General features: G+C 47.2%; 1 protein-coding gene across 1 annotated transcript; it reads right to left on the bottom strand.

The window, feature by feature from the left end:
• Positions 1-10,932: 10,932 nt before the first annotated feature.
• Positions 10,933-12,941, bottom strand: LOC118589492 (carbonyl reductase [NADPH] 2-like). The gene is made up of 8 exons (XM_036196816.1): positions 12,890-12,941; positions 12,294-12,391; positions 12,045-12,199; positions 11,919-11,961; positions 11,725-11,824; positions 11,562-11,626; positions 11,214-11,331; positions 10,933-11,127 (listed from the first exon to the last, which is right to left on the bottom strand). Exons 1-8 carry the CDS (start codon positions 12,939-12,941, stop codon positions 11,024-11,026), a joined length of 735 nt encoding a protein of 244 aa, XP_036052709.1. The 3' UTR covers positions 10,933-11,023.
• Positions 12,942-16,822: the final 3,881 nt, after the last annotated feature.

The following is a 16,822-nucleotide window of genomic DNA, read 5'->3' as shown; positions in this document are numbered from 1 at the left end:
CTCACACATGTAATCTCAACACTGGGAAGGCTGAGACGAAAGGATCACCACAAGTTTGAGGCCAGCCAGGGCTAAATAAAGACACTGTCTCAAATAATCCTACTGTATGTTAAATGGTCTTCTCCTGGACTAGGGACACATTGTACAACTCTCTCTCCAGATACTGAGTAGTTGACAGTCTCAGCAGTGAGGTCTTGAGGATGGATACTGCTGTGTGCAGAACAGGCTGTGTTGTTAAGCAAAGGTGCTCTGGAAGCTAGGTATGTTAAATATATTTCCCATTTATGATGCTTTCAACTGGGATTGGGCTTATGGCTTCCCAGTGTCACTGGAAGAGCTTGTGTGTGTGAAGGGCAGGAAGCAATAGGTCAGGATGGGATTGTGCTCACTAGAAGCGAAACATGCCCCAGAGCCCTGCATGGTAGTGCAAGCCAGTAATTTCCCCACCCGGGAAGATGGAGAGTTCAAGACCAGCCTGGGCTATAGAGACCTGGTTTCAACACAAAAAAGACACTGGGGGCCAGTGAGACGGCTCGGTCACTGCCGTGCTTACTATGCAAACCTGAGGATAGGAGTTTGGGCTACAAAACAGACACTGAGAAAAAATAAGCTGGGCATGGTGGCGCACACCTTTAATCCCAGCACTCGGGAGGCAGAGGCGGGTGGATCTTTTAATTCAAGCCCAACCTGGTCTACAGAGCTAGTTCCAGGATAACCAGGGCTACACAGAGAAACCCTATCTCAAACAACCAGAGAGAAAATAAAATAAGACTCTCTGTACTTGAGGAGTGGCACCTGAGGGTAGCCTCCACATGAGCAGGACACAAACACAAGTGTGCATGCACACGACAAGAAGAGAAATTCCATTTTGGGTCAAACCTTACAGGTCTTGGGGTCCTTAGACTGCTGCATTCCCAGGAGAACCTTTGGTTCTGTACAGTCATGTTCTGGGTAGAAGGGCAAGGGCTGAGGCTGGGAAACAGGCATACAGTTGAACTGGATGAGCTTGAAGCACGAGAGCATGGAGCTGTGGAAAGCTGCTGCAGAAAGAATCCTTATAGCACATTAAGATGCTATGAGGAAAGGTGTTACCTGTATCAGCCAGTTCAGGTATGACCTATGCACCTGCCTGTGACCCCAATGTGGGGATGTGGTGCTGTAAGCCACAGGAATATGTTATAGAGATTCAGCTGTATTTAATAAAGCCATACCTAGAAAAAGGTCAAGAAATCTTTTCTAGAGGGAAGCCACTTATCAGGGAATATTTGGTGTTAATTGGCTTTTAATATTCAGCTGCTTTTTGCTATGAATTGCTTGTGCTCATAATTTCCCCAAGAACAATGTGTGTGGACATATATGCTCAAAGTACTTGAATAAGGTCACATAGACAAGGCTTTCTGCCTTCAGGCTCCCTGCTCCCTTTTTAGTACTTGTACTGGGTATCTGCCTTTTGCAAATATCTCCTTTAACTACATCCAAAGATGCAGCCAGCTCCTGACAAAAGCATCCAAGGACGAGCAACGAACAGAATAGCTGGCCAGGCCACCCACTAGGTGCCTGAAGCCCCTGAACTAAGGTAAAACATCCTTCTGGAGACAGCCTGGCTCCTAGGCCAAATACCTGCCTCCTGAGGCCAGCCTAGTCTACAAAGCGAGTTCCAGGAAAGGCGCAAAGCTACACAGAGAAACCTTGTCTCGAAAAACCAAACAAAAATAGAGAGGAAGGAAAGCTGGAGGACAGAGGAACAGAAGATGAGGGTGAGGTCGAAAGCATAAGAATTTAGCTATCACTATGGCTATGAGAGGACAGGAAAAGAAGGAACAGAGAGGAACTGAATGTCAGAACAGAACTGAATCTGTAGATAGAAGTTTGTTATAGAGAAATAAAGTAAATGGATATAAGAAATTGGTGTGCATAGAGATTCCTTTCCCTCAGGTAACCCCACGCTGGGTGTATTATCTTCCCCACAACTCTGAGAAGGATTTTCTCAGGGCAGGCCCCTGGGAAAATTCCAATAATGTGGCAAATCTCAACTCCATCCACCACCTGGAATTTGGAAGCACCCTCTTTGCCCTTAGCATTAAAAAATTTCCTCCTTATCCTGCACTGTATTCACTCATGAGTTCCATCAGTAAACAGTATCTTTTGGCTACAGGGACCAAGGATGAGAACAAGTCCACAACAACAGGAGGGTTGTTTGCAGACTCTGCAAGGAGGGGTCACCACCCAGAGCAGACAAGATTTTGACTGCCAGAGGCTTCCCAGAGTTGTATCCCCAGTATCTCTACCTGTCAAGGCTGGTCCTGTGATCCAAGCATCGCATAGCCCACTAGTATCTGTGAAATAGTAGATCCCACACCATCACTGGTATCTTTGGTTCATGAGGAGAAAGCAGATGTAAAGTTCTCTTTAATAAATGATCTGTTAGCTGGGTGGTGGTGGCACACACCTTTAATCCCAGCACTCAGGAGGCAGAGGCAGGCAGGCCTCTATGAGTTTGAGGCCAGCCTGATCTACAAAGCAGTTCCAGGATAGCCAGGGCTGTTACACAGAAAAACCTTGTCTCAAAACAGAAGAAAAAAAAAAAAAAAAACAATCTGGGTGTATGGTAATGCACACCTATAATCTCAGCACTCTGTGTACGGAAGAAGAAAGATTAGGAGTTCAAAATTTCATAGTGAGTTTAAGACCACCAAAGCACAAAGTGGTGTGTCCATAATGCATAACCTTCTGAATATAGCTTTACTTGTGATGTTTTCCTGTCCACAGTTCAGTTTCTGATTTGTTGTTACTATGTGTGTGAGTGTGTGTGTGTGTGTGTGTGTGTGTGAGAGAGAGAGAGCGAGAGAGCGAGAGAGCGCTCTGCTCTGTGTGTTTACCTGTACATATTCATGTCCATGTAGAGGCCTGAGGTTGATGCTGGCTGTCATCTTCAATTGATCCCCACATTGTTTTTGAGACAGGGTCTCTCAGTGAACCTGAAACTTACCATTTCAGCTAGACTGGATGTCCCAGAGCCACTATCCCTCCTCTCTGCTCCTATGATCCTCCTGCCTCCTCACCCAGAGCTCGGGTGACAGATGTGTGCTGCCTCCTTATTCAACTTTTTACCTGGATGCTAGGGATCCAAACTGAGGTCATATTTGCACAAGGACACTACCCACTGAGCCATCTCCCCAGCCCCACTTTTGGACTCTTCGGGATGTATGGTAAGAGAATCGTGTTCCTCTTCGTGTTGACTCCTGGTTCTGGCAATGCTGCTTGAGCCCCACTGGCGCACAAAGCTACCGATTGCTCTCAAAAGCCTGTTCCCTTCTTGGGAAATGCCGAGGCGCCATCTGCACAGCTGGCCCTTCTCTGACAGTTGTGTGTATGACACTGAGGCCAGAAAGCCTTCCAAGGCTTCTTGATGTTCTGTTTTTAATTCAAAGAGCAAGATACCCAGAGCTACCAGGAGCTCCATACCAAATCTCCACAGTGCTCAGGGAACGTGCAGCCATGAGATGAATCGATCCTGATGGAAACTTATAAAACAAACAAGAAGAGAGAAAGGCCCCTCTCCTTTGTGGAAGCTAAGCTGAGCTTGGGTTGTCAAGGATGTGTGGCTAACTTGTGTCAATTCACTCTTGTTGGTCAAGTTGAAGGCCATGCACAACATTTTTGTGTTTCTCTTGGGTGACTAGCCACGAACTCTTGTCTAGTTTCTGTCAATGGCTGTAGATTTCTAACAATTTTCTATTCTGATCTGGTCATTCCCACAGCTCAGATATTCTGGGAAGAGACTTGAGTCTCAGACTTGAGCCTCTGGTGGTCTGTGAGCTACAGTGGAACGTTGTGCAGGGAAGACTAAAGGGAGCGCACACCTCAGGACAGGGGTGGAGTATGAAGATAGCAGTGGGGGTGCAGGGAGTAGCTGGGAGATTGAGGGCCTGCTGAAGCACTGGGAACTTAATAGTGTGGGCTCGGGGCCCAGAAAGGCAAGCACACACAGCAGGGGGCGCTGCAGTACAGAGAACCACTGGCTAGGGCCAGGATGGCAGTCCCATGTCCTTCCAGCACCAGTATGGTGAAATTTTATTTGTGCTGAAATGATTTTTTGTGTATGTTAATAAATAAAAGTGCCTGGGGGTCAGAGCAAGCCATTTAGCAGAAGCCTGGCAGTGGTAGCACATGCCCTTAATCCCGATCACATGACAGGCAGATCACTGTGTGTTCAAGGACACCACCAGCATGGAAACACACGCCTTTAATCTCAATACCAAGCATAGAGACCTGGAGGTCTGTATAGACAGGCAGTGATGAGGAAGTCGTGTGGATGGGTAGAACCAATGAGAAGGCAGAACAGAAAGTCAATAAAATGACAGGACACAGGAAGTAGGTCTCTTTCTGAGGGGAAGGATGGCAGTGACAGGAAGGGGTAAGAAGGCGGTCTTGGTCTCAGCTCTTGGCTGCTGCTCTGATCTCTTGGGCTTTTAACTCTGCATTTGGCTCTAGGTTTCTTATTTAATAAAACCATTCAGAATTACATCTACACACCTGGGACTGGGTCCACTTCTAGAAAGCCATTGAAGCACCTTATTTTCTCCTTTGTAAAGAAGAATAGAATCCAAGGTCTCTCTATGTAGCCCTGGCTGTCATGAACCTCATTTTGGTAGACCCAACTGTCCTTGAACTCAGAGATCTGCCTGCCTGTGCCTCCTAAGTGTTGGGATTAAGGTGTATGCCATCACACAAGGCCAGGCCCTTTTTTTTGGGGGGGGGGGGATACGGTTTCTCTGTGCAGCTTTGCACCTTTCCTGGAACTCACTCTGTAGCCCAGGCTAGCCTCGAACTCACAGAGATCCACCTGCCTTTGCTTCCTGAGTGCTGGGATTACAGGCGTACGCCGCCACCACCACACGGCAAATTATTTTTTTAAAAAGATATTTACAAGTTCAGCTTGAAGACTACAGAGACAAGACAGGACTGGGTCCAGACTGACAGACAATAATTTGAGCCAGGATAGGCACCAAAACTACAGAGAGAAACCCTGTCTCAAAAAACAAAAGCAAAAAACAAAACAAGGACTAGAGAGATGGCTCAGAGGTTAAGAGCACTGGCTGTTCTTCCAGAGGTTCTGAGTTCAATTCCCAGCAACCACATGGTGGCTCCCAACCATCTGTAATGAGATCTCGTGCCCTTTTCTGGCATGCAGATAGAACACTGTATACATTTAAAAAATGTTTTTGAATGGGCCACAACAACCAGTGTGTCCCTGCAGAACTGAAACCCAAGGACAGTTGAGTGTTTATCATCTGCCAGGTCTTCCCCCAACCTTTGTTTTTACAACAGGTTTATTGCACGTTAACAAAAAGGGAGGCAGGTTTATTGAGATTAAGTACACTAGGGGCCGTAGGTTGTGTAATAACAACTGCCCGCTGGTCCCTCAGTGCTCATGTACCAAGGTGATCAGATGCTAGGTGGGTCTGTTACTGGTCCAGTATTAGGTATTCCTTTTTTTATGGAAACAAGAGTATGAGAACATTGCACCATTTTTTGGTGTCTCTTCAGATAAGATATCCTGTCGTGTGTGTGTGTGTGTGTGTGTGTGTGTGTGGTTTCTTGCCTTTTTCTTTTTCTTTCTTTTTTTTTTTTTTTAAACTTTCTCACTTTTATTTATGGCAAATATTCCCCGATCTCTTCTGGTCAAAAGTTCTTTTGAGACAATTCCATCAGCTTTAGTCAATCAGAGAATAGAATCATCTGATTGGCCCATCCTTCAAATGGCCCCACAGATAGCAAAAGTATCAAATTGGCCATAAAACTAGCCTGTGACCTTATCAGCCTACACAGAGAAACCCTGTCTCAAAACAACAACAACAACAAAACCAGCGACCTTGTCAGCCTTGGCCACATTCATCTGGATGTGTATATGGTCCATGTCTGATGTGGTTGCTCCCAACCATTTCCACGGCATGTACAGGTCCATGAACTTGCCGGCTCTTCATGTCCAGGCCATGCCTGCTCTAGAGGCCAGTGGGAGTGAGAAAGCTCTTGCTTTTCTTGAAACAGGATTTTTCTAGTAGTATTTGCTAGCTTATGGCTTGCTGTGTAGATCTAGCTGGCCTTGAACTCAGAGATCCATTGCTTCCCTGAATGCTGTGGTTCAAGGTATATGCCACCACATGTGGTGTTTGCTTATTTTTTTGACACAGGCTCATATATATATATATAGCCCAGTATGGCTTAGAACTCGCTGTGTAGTTGAAATTCTGATCCTGTTGCCTCCACGTCAAATGCAGGGATCACAGAACTTCCTCACAAGACTCATTTTAGACAATACTGGGGATGGAACCCAGAGCTCCGTGCATTTGACAAAAGTGTTCTACCAATTGAGTCACATCTCTAGCCCTCTTTTGTTTTTAATTTTGTGTGTATGTGTGTGTATACAGCAAGTGTGCAGGTGCACAATTGTGGGCATGTGTGTGGAAGCCAGAGAACAACCTTGGGTTGGTCATCTTCAGAGATACCGTCAACTTCATTTGAGACCAGATCTCCTTTTGGCTTAGACCATCAACTAGGCTAGACTGGCTTGACCAGTGAGCCCCAGGGAACTGCCTGTCTCCATCTCCCTAGCGCTAGGATTGAAAGAGCATGCCTTTAGTCTCAGCACTCTGGAGGCAGAGGCAGGCAGATCTCTTGAGTTTGAGGTCAGTCTGGTCTACAGAGTGAGTTCCAGGATAGTCAGGACTACACAGAGAAACCCTGTCTTAAAAAAAACAAAAAAGAGGGGGCTGGAGAGATGGCTCAGACGTTAAGAGCACTGATTGCTCTTCCAGAGGTCCTGAGTTCAATTCCTAGCAACCACATGGTGGCTCACAACCATCTGTAATGTGATCTGGTGTCCTCTTCTGTCCTGAAGTCATACATGCTGTATACATAATAAATAAATCTTAAAAAAAAAAAAAGAAAAAGAAAAAAGAAAGTATGCCACCATGCCTGGTGGTATTGCTACATAGGTTCTGCAGATCAGATGAGAGTACTCATGGTTACCTAGCAAGCATTTTTTCAATCTTACCACCTCCTCAGACCCTAATAAGGTTTTTTTGTTTCTTTAGTTTTGAGAGAGTCTCATTATGTAACCATCATTGGCCTAGAACTTACTATCGATCTATAGATCAAGCTAGCCCACAGAGCTCTGACTGCCTCTACCTCCCAAGTGCTGAGATTAAAGGTGTGTGCCACCACCATGAGCAGCTCCTGATAGAGTTTTAATGTTTCCCAATGGGCATAATATGTTGATCTGGGTTGTCTTAGTTAGGATTACATTTTGCTGTGATGAAACATCATGACTCCCCCTACCCCCTGCTCTTGGTGGTGATGCACACCTTTAATCCCAGCACACAGGAGGCAGAGGCAGGTGGAGCTCTATGAGTTCGAGGCCAGCCTGGTCTACAGAGTGAGTTCCAGGACAGCCAGGATGACACTGAGAAACCCTGTCTTGAAACAGAAACAAAAAAAGAAAAGAAAGAAAGAAAAGAAAAAAAGAAACACCATGACCAAAGCAAGTTGGAGAGGAAAGAGTTTATTTGGCTTACACTTCCAGAGCACTGTCCATAATCAAAGGAAGTCAGGGCAGGAACCTGGAGGCAGGAGCCTAGGCAGAGGCCATGGAGGGGCTGCTTACTGTTTGCTTCTCCAGTACCTGCACAGCCTGCCTTTTGTTGTTGTTGTTATTTTGAGACAGGATTTCTCTGTGTAACTGAAATCCCAGAGATACACCTGCCTCTGTGAGAGCCAAAGTTACATTTTAAGTCTTAACTACTATGCCTAAGAGATCCGTGAAACAAACAAACAAAATGTCTGATCTGCAAGCCCCTTGCCTAAGGACATAACAAGCCATGTTTTTACTCCCCTAAACGAGTTTGTTTGACCTATCTGCATCAATGTGCTTGATCACTTGTGGGCAGGAGGTTCACAGGCAGGAAATATGTCAGGATGTATGCTTGCCCCTGATTGGATCTGATGGGAATTATGGGTTTTCCCTCTTAAGCAGCTGCAAATCGTGATTGTGGGCTATTTCCCAGGAACCTGTGTATAGACCTGGCCATAGTCCATTCACCAGGCCAGTATTTAAGCTTGCTTCAAATTTGGCTTTAAACCATGGTAGTGGTCTTATTCTGTGGTGGCATTGTGTTCCCCAAAATATTATGCACTCTAATAAATTTATCTGGGGTCAGAGTACAGAACAGCCACAATATTAAACATAGAGGATAGGTAGTGGTAGCACATGCCTTTAATCCTAGCATTCCAGAGGCAGAGATCCCTCTGGATCTCTGTGAGTTCAAGGCCACATTGGAAACAGCAAGGCATGGTGACACATGCCCTTAATCCCAAGAAGTGTGCCTTTAATCCCAGGAAGTGATGGCAGAAAGCAGAAAGATATGTAAGGCGTGAAGACCAGAAACTAGTAGCTTTTGGCTGGTAAGCTTTTAGGCTTTTAGCAACAGTTTAGCTGAGACCCATTCGGATGAGGACAAAGAAGCTTCCAGTCTGAGGAAACAGAATCAGCTGAGGAACTGGCAAGGTGAGGTAGCGGTGGCTTGTTCTGCTTCTCTGATCTTCCAGCATTCACCCCAATAACTGGCCTCAGGTTTGTTTTTAGTAATAAGAACTTTTAAGATTCCTGCTACATTATTCTCCACTGGTGGAATTAACACCTTTGCCTCCAGGTGCTGGGATTAAAGGCGTGTGCCACCACCTCCCAGCTAATCTTGCATTCTAATAGAGTACAGGACTACCAGCCCAGGGATGGCACCACTCACAATGGGTTGGGCCCTTCCCCATTGATAACTAATTTAGAAAATGCCTTACAGACGGTTCTTTTTTTTTTTTTTTTTTTTTTTTAATCATAAAGTAAAACTTTGTTTACATACATTTGAGATCCCCAAACATTCCATTGGTACCCTTGTATAGATTTCTACATTATTGCTCAGAAGTCAAAAAAGGCATAACCTTTTGCATCCAATCAGAGGCCAATACTAAATTTAAAATTCTTGGATGTATGATGTCAAGAGACCAGCTTCCCCGGGGCATACATTATATTTTCCCTAGTTACCTTTTATATTTAGAAATTGGGTGCTCACAGGAAATGTGGGAGGCATATTCACAGGATTCTGGTGGAATACAAACATGGTAAAACAGATTCATTTTGGTATTGTAAAATTTAGCATATGCCAAATTGTTGAATTTGCATCCATACACATTCACATTATGTTGGTTAGTGTCATGTTGCTATTCTTTCCATTCACTTGATTTCAGAGTGCCAATGAAGACTTGGTTGAAGGTCCAGTGTGGTTCTGAGAAAGTGGTCAACAATAGTAGGTATCATCCTAAATGTTGTATCTTGTCAAATTCCATCATTGGCTTTGGCTTTTTATTTCCTCCTTTTTTTTTTTTTTTTTTTTTATAAAATCTTTATTGACAGATAATTCACATTGTATACAATTTTCCTGTTTGCACAAATTGATAGACTTTAGTCCAGCATCCTCATAGGTCCATGACGCCATCACTAATGCCGAATGCCATTTATTGAAGGAGGTCTTTGTTTTTTTTGTTTTTTTTAAAGATTTATTTATGTATTTATTATGTATACATAAGAGGGCACCAGATCTCATTACAGATGGTTGGGAGCCACCATGTGGTTGCTGGGAATTGAACTCAGGACCTCTGGAAGAGCAGTAGTTGCTCTTAACCTCTGAGCCATCTCTCCAACCCTGGAGGAGGAGGGGGGGGGAGAAGGGAGGGAGGAGGGAGGAGGTGGTGGAGGTAGAGGTGGTGGTGGTGGTGGAGGTGGTGGTGGTGGTGGTGGAGGTGGTCTTAAATACAGGCTTACAGCACAAAGGGAGAACCCCAGAGGGCAGAAGTTCGCTTGCCATGTTTTACAACCTTGCATCTAAGCTGTTAACACCCAATATGCAGGATACACAGACAAGGAACTTCCCTTAAGTATTCTGGAGGGTGGAACCCCGCAGGGAATTAGCATAGGGAGGATATCAAGGTCAAGGTCAGCAAGCAAGGCAACAGTTACCCAAAAGGGGGGGGGCCGGGGGGCAGGGCCCTACAGGTCCCCCCTTTACTACAAAATGAGCTTCTGACTTAGGTTGCATTGTATGTCAGCAGGTCACCTTACCCATCATGGAGACACCTGCCCAGGCCATACAGGCGCTCGGTCTTAGGTTGGTGAGCGCCCCCCCCCTCCCCCCCCCTCCCCCCGCACCCTCCAGGCATTACCCTCTATGAATACTCAAATCATACAGGCTCAATTGTGTGTGAGCTGCAGAGTTAATTAACTGTTGCCAAAGATCTCAAAGTACAGCCAGTTCTTGTGGGGCATTTCCTCAGTTGAGGCTTCCTCCTCTCTAATGTCTCTAGCATGTGTCACAAGGGTTGAATAAGCAGATTTCACTCTTTGTAGTTGAATCAATCCAGTGCACCTTAAGAACTACACCCTTGTGCCGGGGGCTGCTCTGTCACACACACCCCACTTCCCTTCAGCCAATAACCATGACAGAAGGAGTTCTTGATTGACTATATCCTCCTTTTTAAAAGCCAACCATCCTTGATCCCAATCACAGATCAGGAAGGGCCACCACAGACCTGGGTCTTACAGGCCATGAGGTATTGGTCACTGGCACGGGCATAGGTGAGGGGCAGACAAGGGGCAGCAGCAGATACAACAGGGGAAATCAGCAACATCCTGCACAAGACACTTTGGTGTGACAATCCCACAGATGGTCTTGCAATACAACTGCTTTTCCCATGCACCAGGTGTGAGCTTTCAGGGTTTGGAATACTGTGGTTATTTATTTAAGCAAATTAGCCCAGCCCAGCTGGTATGGAAGGGAGAGATCCTGGAGTCTAAAGTCGGGCATGGATGGGGGTTGGGTCCACAGGATGGAGGTAGAACTGCTGGGCTGGGGCAGAGTCTTGATGTGAGGGTGGGGCCAGGAAGACCTCCAGGGGTCCACTGCAACTGGGCAGTCTAGGAGGCCAGGTAACCAGCGTCCACCATGATGCCAGAGCCACTGGTAGAGGCACTGCTGTCGCTGAGCAGGAAGAGGATACTGTTGACAACGTCCTCCACCTCTGCAGGAGAGCAGAACAGTCAGGGCTTCTGCTTGTCCAGCTGCTGGGAGCCAACACTGATTCCCTCACACACATCCTCAGCTGACCTGCAAACTTCCTCAGTGGGTGGCGCTCCTTGAGCTTCTTGGCAAACTCAGCATCTGCAGTGACTTTCTTGCCCATATCAGTCAGCACCACAGTAGGGTTTACAGAGTTTACCCGGATCTAGGGCCAGAAGTCATAGCTGGTGGTACAGTCAATGAACTAGCCCTGGCCACACAGCTCAGGACTCACCCCAGGTCAACCCTGATGAGCTTGCTTACTCTGTCCAGCTGAACACTGACCCCACTGCTCAGCATCCCCAAGCCTCATCCCATCCTCACCCCCAATCCCCAGCCCATTCCCAGGTACCCATCACCTGTCCCTCAGGTGTGGACCCATGCCCCTGTGCCTACCTTGTGTGGCCCCAGTTCCATGGCCATGGCTTTGGTCAGCATAGTCATTGCGCCCTTGGTGGAGCCTGTGGATGTGTGTGTGCTGTGCTGAGGACAAGTCCTTCTTCTGAGAGACCCACCCAGAACCTACTCCTGTCCCCACCACAATGGAGGGTGCACTCACAGTAGTTGGTCAGGCCAGGGAAGGTGACATAGGCCACCATGCTGGAGACATTAACAATGGACCCTGCCACTCCACGGTCAATCATACCCTTGGCTACCATCTGGAAGAAAGAGTTGGGGGTAGTTCAGCCTGCCTTGCCCTGTCCCCCCTCCCCAGGGGTTCATCTCTGGGCCACAGCTTTCCTGCCATCTCACCTGGGATATTTGCAACACAGAGCGCACATTCACATTGAAGGACCTGGCAGGAGAGGAACAGTGGCATCCTGTACCACCCATCTTTAGCAACCCTCCCCAGCCTGCCCACTCTCCCCAAGTGCCCACCTGTCAAAGGCCTCCTTGGTGGCCTCCAGGAAAGGCTGTACCAGTGCCACTGCTGCGTTGTTCACCAGCAGGTCCACAGGGCCAATACCACCCAGTGCCTTCTCTGTGGCCTCCCAGTCACCCAGGTCCACGCACACAGGCTCTATCCCCGGACACTGTGGGAGACATTGGTTCGTGGACAGAGATCAGCTTCTGATGATCTCTGAGGTTGGGGAGTAGGCCCAGGCGAGGCAGGGCTGTGTGCCTCACCTCTTTGGCGAGGCTGACAAGGTCTGCGTTGTTAAGTGTCACGGCCACCACTTTGGCTCCTGAGGCATGCAGGGCCTTCACAGTGCCCCGTCCAATCCCTGTAAGGAGGGGAGAGTGGTGGCTCTGGTCACAGCTGGGGTCTGGGTCCCAGCGGGAGTAAAGGCTTTCCCATATCCCTGTAGCCAGCAGTTATAAACCAAGGTGCTCGCCAGGTTATAAACCAGGATTAGATGGGACTATCTCTGGGTAGAGGTCAGACTGACTAGTATCAAACCCAAGGAGGCGCCTGAGAGCAGCCCCCTCCTGCTGGGGTGCCAGAGAAGAGTACCACTGGTGCTCATCTGCACAGCTGGATTTAGGGGCTGTCTTAGAGCCAGCTAAACTTGTCCTTCAGGGTGTAGCACTGACTGTGGTGGCCAGGGAGAGATGGGAGAGATTGGCATTCTGTCGTGGTGGGTAGTGGGTCTCCAGCCAGGTGGTAGATGCAGGTGAGTCCTGGGTGAAGTCAGATTCTGTAGGACTGAGCTGTGACAAGGTCACCTGGGGCCCCTACTTGGTGTTGAGGCTGGCCTCTTTTCTCTCCCTCTTCCACTTACCTCTCCCTGCCCCCGTCACCAAGGCCCTCAGACCACGGAAATTCATCTTCATGCTGCCGACACCAATTGTCCTGTTGCAGCAAGAGGAGGGCTACGGTTGTTAAGGTTGGACTGGCAGGTGGGACAGGGTTGGGCTAAGGGCACGTGGCCTGTTGCCTGAAGAAGCCATAAAAGGAGAGTGTGCACACGTGTAGAAGGCCTGACAGAGCAGTGGAGAAGAGTCCACACACACACACACACACACACACACACACACACACACACACACACCTGTCACTGTGGGGGGCCTGACACAGCAGTGTAGTGGGAGAGGAGGTGGCAGCCTAGGAACAGAATTTGCTTTCTCAGCATTCCAGCACCGAGTCTTGAACCCAGGGCCTCAGAGCATGCTAAGACAATGATGGGCCACTGAGCCACACCCTTTGCCTAGGGAAGTGAAAATTCTTGGTTTGGGATTTGCCTTGTCTGGACAGATGCATCAGCTTGTGACTTTTAATTTTATTATTATAAATGAGGGTAGTGACTTGACCTACTTGGAGCAAGTGACTGAGATGCCTACTTGGAGCAAGACCCTGGGCACTGAACCCAAATGCCCAAGGACCCAAGGACCTACTGCCTGCAGTCTGTCCAGTGAGTATGATGGAGTTCTTCTTACCTATCCCTCCCAGGTGCCCCTCACCTGCTGCCTCAACCAGCCTGGGACTCTGCCCTTGGTGACTGCACTGAGGTACCTTCTGTCCTCTGAGGCAGGACTCTTAGAAACCTAAGTGTGGATTCTTGGGTTTCCTGCCCAAGTAGTGACCCTTGCTTGAGTCCCTCTGTGGTCTCTGCTTCTCAGAGTAGGGAGGTGTCTCTTTCAGGGGCAATTTGAAGAAACAATCAGAGGATTTCCTGTTCAATTCCACCACTGGCAATTTGTCTAAGGGTGTGCTGAGGCTCTCCTATCTTGTGTGCCAGGGTCATGGAACAAATACATCTGTCCAGGAAGTCATGGCAGGTACCAGGCAGGAGGCTCAGGCCCACAGACCACACCAGGGACAGCCCCAGTGAACAGGTGTGCTCAGACTCCTGCCTGCTGCCTTTCCCTTCCTCAACCCAGGCTCAGCAGCAAGACTGTGACTCTCTGAAAGATGGCAGCTGAATTTCAGGTGCTCTACATGCCCTGAGACCTGGGAGGTCCCTGGCATGATTTGTGTGTGACTCCCTCAGAGAAGGTGTCTCAGGGAGCCTCACTAGTGTGGGGACAGCTGTAGTGTGGGGACTCCTGTTCTGAGTGTCCTGGAACTCAGGGGGACAACAGACACTTTGAGAGATGGGGGTCAGTGCCATACCAGAGTCTGTCCCACGACACACAGAGGTTGACACCTCATAATTTGCTGCTGTCTCAAAGAGTCTCCTCATAGCATTCAGGGACAGACCATACCTGCTCACTGTGTCCTTGATCCCAGCCTGGGCAAGCTGAGTCCTACAACCAACCTCCCAGGTGGCACTGGATACAGAAGTCTGGCCAGATTCACCCAGCAAGATCAAAGGCCTTCCCCTTCTATGATGAAAGCAGTTGATTGTGACCAACTTTCCATCTGGTAGCTGCTGGATCTCCTGGGGATATGGTGGCCTGTCAGGGATTTGTTGTTGGTCCCCACTGCTGGCCAGTTGGGCGTCGGGGAGTGGTTTATCAGTAAAGACCCAGTTAATGTGGGTCCATGCCTCTAAGACTGTCTCTACAGCCATTGCCATGAGCTGTAGAGAATGGCTGATGGCCACAGTGTAGATTTAATTCTAAACGGTTTTATTAAATAAGAAACACAGAGCCAAATGCAGAGTTAAAAGCCCAGAGATCAGAGCAGTAGCCAAGAGCTAAGACCACCTTATCTTACCACTGGCTACCGTCCTTTCCCTGAGAGAGAGACCTTCCTGAGTCCTGTCTTTTTTGTTTGTTTGTTTGTTTTCGTTTGGTTTTTGGTTTTTGGTTTTTGGTTTTTTGAGACAGGGTTTCTCTGTGTAGCTTTGTGCCTTTCCTGGAACTCACTTGGTAGCCCAGGCTGGCCTCAGACTCACAGAGAGCCACCTACCTCTGCCTCCCGAATGCTGGGATTAAAGAAGTATGCCACCACCGCCCGGCTGTCCTGTCTTTTTCTTGACTTTCTGTTCTGCCTTCTTATTGGCTCTAAGCTCAACCACATGACCTCCTTGTCACTGCCTGTCTATACAGATCTGCAGGTCTCTATGGTTCGTGCTGAGATTAAAGGTTTGGGTCACCGCTTGGCTGTGTCCTTGACCACACAGAGATTCTGTCTGCCAGGTGATAGGGATTAAGGGCATGTGCCACCACCGCCAGACTTGTGCTAAATGGCTTGCTCTTAGCTCTGATCTCCAGGCAACTTTATTAACATACAAATAAAATCAGCACAAACAAAATATCACCATATTTCCCCCTTCTATTCTAATAAAAAGAGAAAGAAAGGAAAAAAGTTATAACTAATATAAGAAAAACTATATACAATAAGTACAATAACTATATATAATATATACAAGCAATAAATACCTAAACAATGTCTAGTCCATTTGCACTTGACAAACTCAGAGAAAATAATTCCATTATCTATCCTATTTTGGTAAGTCAAAAATGTACCTGATTCACTTTTTGTTTGTTTGCTTTTTGTTGTTGGTTTTTTCAAGACAGGGTTTCTCTGTGTAGCTTTGCTCTTTGGAGACCAGGCTGGCCTCGAACTCACAGAGATCCACCTGCCTCTGCCTCCCGAGTGCTGGGATTAAAGGTGTGTGCCACCACCGCCCGGCTCTGATTCACTTTCTGTCCTAACTTATATCACTAACAGAACTATCTTATAATGTCTTTCAGATTTATACACTTACAACTCTTTAGTGAGTTTCTTTTCTAAAATTCTTAACAAGGAAAACTAAATCATATTGTTGGGTTTAGAAGGCAGAACAGAAAGTCAATAAAAAGACAGGACACAGGAAGGTCTCTCTCTCAGGGAAAGGACGGTAGCCAGTGGTAAGATAAGGTGGTCTTAGCTCTTGGCTACTGCTCTGATCTCTGGGCTTTTAATTCTGCATTTGGCTCTGTGTTTCTTATTTAATAAGACCATTTAGAATTTCATCTACATCACAGGAGGGGAGCATCAGCTCCTGGGTTTTGTGACTGTAGTCCTCTGTTAACCTTGTTAACCTTGCTCTTTGGGGATCATTTCTCCAGAGTGGAGATATCTTCACCCTCCATAGCTCTTGCCTTACCTCCTAGCACCTGTGTTGTCTGAAGATTTCTCAACCCAGAGCCACATGCTGAGCTCTAACCCCAGCATTATTTGAGGAACTATTGTAAAACAGTTTCCTTCAATATTAAAAATTCCAGGGCTCGAGAGATGGCTCAGAGGTTAAGAGCACCGACTGCTCTTCCAGAGGTCCTGAGTTTAATTCCCAGCAACCACATGGTGGCTCACAACCATCTGTAATGAGATCTGGTGCCCTCTTCTGTATACATAATAAATAAATAAATCTTTAAAAAAAAACAATTAAAAAAATTCCATCCTGCAGGGAAGCTCCTTAAGCAGGAAGGCAAACAACTTAGCTTCAGGAAGTCCCTGCAACTGACCAGTTTCACTAGTTTCCTCCCTGTCAATTAACCAAAAAATCTGACAGTCACTCTCAGCCATGTCAAGCTACAGAGAAAACTCTGAAGGTAGACCAGCTGTCTGGAAAAATCATCTGAGTTGCCTGGAAGAGGTTTAGACCAACAGAGTCATTTAGAGAGGACAGTCTTCAACCTGATGAGTTGCCTGCAGGCTATGCAGTATGCTCCAGGTTCCCAGCTTTTGTGAACTGTCACCAAAGCTGAGCTGGGTGAATAGGCTTTGGTTCTGGAATCATTGCTGCTCCTGTAAGTATGCCCTCACCCATATTCTTGTAAAGAAC

The sequence above is a fragment of the Onychomys torridus genome, chromosome 8 (genome assembly GCF_903995425.1).
Source record: "Onychomys torridus chromosome 8, mOncTor1.1, whole genome shotgun sequence".
Classification (NCBI taxonomy): domain Eukaryota; kingdom Metazoa; phylum Chordata; class Mammalia; order Rodentia; family Cricetidae; genus Onychomys; species Onychomys torridus.
Note: the sequence above shows the minus strand (reverse complement) of the source record. Positions and strands in the feature narration are given on the sequence as shown.

Coding starts and splice junctions, on each gene's coding strand:
- LOC118589492 (XM_036196816.1), bottom strand. CDS start 12,941: ATGAAGATGAATTTCCGTGGTCTGAGGGCCTTGGTGACGGGGGCAGGG. Junction 12,200..12,293: donor TTGTCAGCCTCGCCAAAGAG/GTGAGGCACACA, acceptor TGTCTCCCACAG/TGTCCGGGGATAGAGCCTGT. Junction 11,627..11,724: donor CCCTGGCCTGACCAACTACT/GTGAGTGCACCC, acceptor ACACATCCACAG/GCTCCACCAAGGGCGCAATG.